Source organism: Lagopus leucura, unplaced genomic scaffold (assembly GCF_019238085.1).
Source record: "Lagopus leucura isolate 7727_CA_CO unplaced genomic scaffold, USGS_WTPT01 30416-0_obj-0_obj, whole genome shotgun sequence".
NCBI lineage: Eukaryota > Metazoa > Chordata > Aves > Galliformes > Phasianidae > Lagopus > Lagopus leucura.
Genome location: NW_024963742.1, coordinates 1 through 2,466, shown reverse-complemented (window position 1 = coordinate 2,466; position 2,466 = coordinate 1). Strand labels below are relative to the sequence as shown.

Below are 2,466 nucleotides of genomic sequence, written 5' to 3'. Positions count from 1 at the left end.
AGCAAGGGTGTGGGGACGGAGGATGGGGATTTGGGGGCAGTGGGGCAGTGGGGTGAAGGTTTGGGGACATTGGGGTGGGAGTTTGGGGTGGTGGGGATATCAGGGTGAGGGTTGGGGAGCCTGGTTGAAGATTTAGGGGGAGTGGGGGGGCATGGGGACACTGGGGTGTGGATTTGGGGACGTCAAATCAAGAGTATGGGGATGTGAGGGGTGAGGAGGGGACATGAGGATGAGGATTTGGGGGCAGTGGGGTGAAGGTTTGGGGGGCACAGGGATGGGAAATGGGGACATGGGGGTGTGGATTTGGGGGCGTTGGATCGAGGTTTTGGTGGGCAGCAGAAAGATGAGGATTTGGGGACATCGAGGTGGGGGGACAAAAGAGGCTCTGGGGACGTCGGGGGGGGGGGGGGCAGTTGGGGGTCCCCGGTGGGAATTTTTGGGGAAGGTTGGGGACAAAGGGGGGGGGTCCTGACCCCATCCTCCCTCCCCAGAGCTGCCTCCAGAGCTCTCTCCAGGGGGGTCTCCTCTGTCCCCTCCGCTGCCATCCCCCGGCGGGGGCTCAGAGCTGCGCTTCCACCGGCGCCATGGGGCCAACGCTCTGCTCACCAACGGCGGCCGCACGGCGCTGCGCCAGAACTGCCGCGCTGAGTTCAACGACGCCATCGTGGTCTCCAACAGGTCGGCACCCCATGAAACGGGGCTGGAACCCCCTAAAATGGGGCTGGGAGCTCGTAATCTGAACCTACATCCCATCATCTTAATGTGAACCCCCCTAATCTGGGGCTAAAGCTCTGTCATCTGATCCTAGGAGCCCATAATCTGGCACTAAATCCCATAATCTGACTGAACCCCCCATAATCTGTCACTAAACCCCCATAATCTGGCATTAAACCCCATAATCTGGCACTAAATCCCATAATCTGACTGAAACCCCCATAATCTGTCACTAAACCCCCATAATCCGTCACTAAACCCCCATAATCTGGCATTAAACCCCATAATCTGGCACTAAACCCTATAATCTGGCACTAAATCCCATAATCTGACTGAAAACCCCATAATCTGTCACTAAACCCCCATATTCTGGCACTAAAACCCATAATCTGACACTAAACCTCCATAATCTGACTGAAACCCTCCATAATCTGACACTAAACCCCCATAATCTGACACTAAACCCCCACAATCTGGCACTAAACCCCCACAATCTGGCACTAAACCCCCATAATCTGGTACTAAACCCCCATAATCTGGCATTAAATCTCATAATCTGACTGAAAACCCCATAATCTGTCTCTAACCCCCAATAATCTGGCCCTAAACCCCATTATCTGTCCCTAAAGCCCCATTATCTGGCCCTAAACCCCAATAATCTGCACCAAACCCCCATAATCTGAGACTAATTTGCCATAATGTGAGGCTTAACCCCCAACATTGAACACTAAACCCCCATTATCTGACATTAAACCCCATAATCTGGCACTAAACAACCATAATCTGACACTACGGCCCCATAATCTGGCACTAAGGCACCATAATTTGACACTAAACTCCATAATCTGGCACTAAACTCCCATAATCTGACTTTAAACCCCCATAATCTGACTGAAAACCCCCAGAACCTGGCACTAACCCCCATAATATGGCACTAAACTCCCATAATCTGGCATTAAGGCCTCATAATGTGACCCTAAATCCCCATAATCTAGCACTGAACCCCATAATCTGACTGAAAACCCCCATAATATGACCCTACACCCCAATAATATTGCAGTAATCCCCATAATCTGACACTAACCCCTATAATCTGACTGAAAGCCCCAATAATGTGACCCTAAACCCCCATATTATGGCCCTAAACCCCCATAATATGAGATTAAACCCCCATAATCTGGCACTAACCCCCATAGTCTGAGACTAAATTGACATAATTTGACTGAAAACCCCCATAATCTGGCACTAAATCCCCATAATATGACTGAAAACCCCCAGAACCTGGCACTAACCCCCATAATCTGTCACTAAATCCCCATAATCTGGCACTAAACCCCATAATCTGATACTGAATTGACATAATCTGACGGAAAACCCCATAATCTGGCACTAAGCCCCATAATCTGACACTAAGACTCCATAATGTGATCCTAATCCCCCATAACCTGGCCCTAATCCCCCATAACCTGGCCCTAAACCCCATAACCTGGCCCTAAACCCCATAACCTGGCCCTAAACCCCCATAACCTGGCCCTAAACCCCATAACCTGGCCCTAAACCCCATAACCTGGCCCTAACTCCTGCATCATCTGCCCCGATGGCCTCAAATGTGCTCCTGGGACCCCAAAATGTCATCGTCCCCCCCCAGGGCGCTGCGGGACGGGGAGCTGTTTGAGATCGTCATCCAGAAGATGGTGGATCGCTGGTCGGGGTCCATCGAGGCGGGTGAGGGGGGGGGGACGGGGAGGGGGC

At 51.6% G+C, this 2,466-nt stretch overlaps 1 protein-coding gene across 1 annotated transcript; it reads left to right on the top strand.

Moving 5' to 3' along the window:
* Positions 1-491: 491 nt before the first annotated feature.
* Positions 492-2,439, top strand: LOC122191315 (neuralized-like protein 4; the record flags this gene model as incomplete). Its single annotated transcript, XM_042891553.1, has 2 exons — positions 492-678; positions 2,363-2,439. Coding segments are annotated over 2 exons (264 nt in total), but the record flags the coding sequence as incomplete, so codon positions are not given.
* Positions 2,440-2,466: the final 27 nt, after the last annotated feature.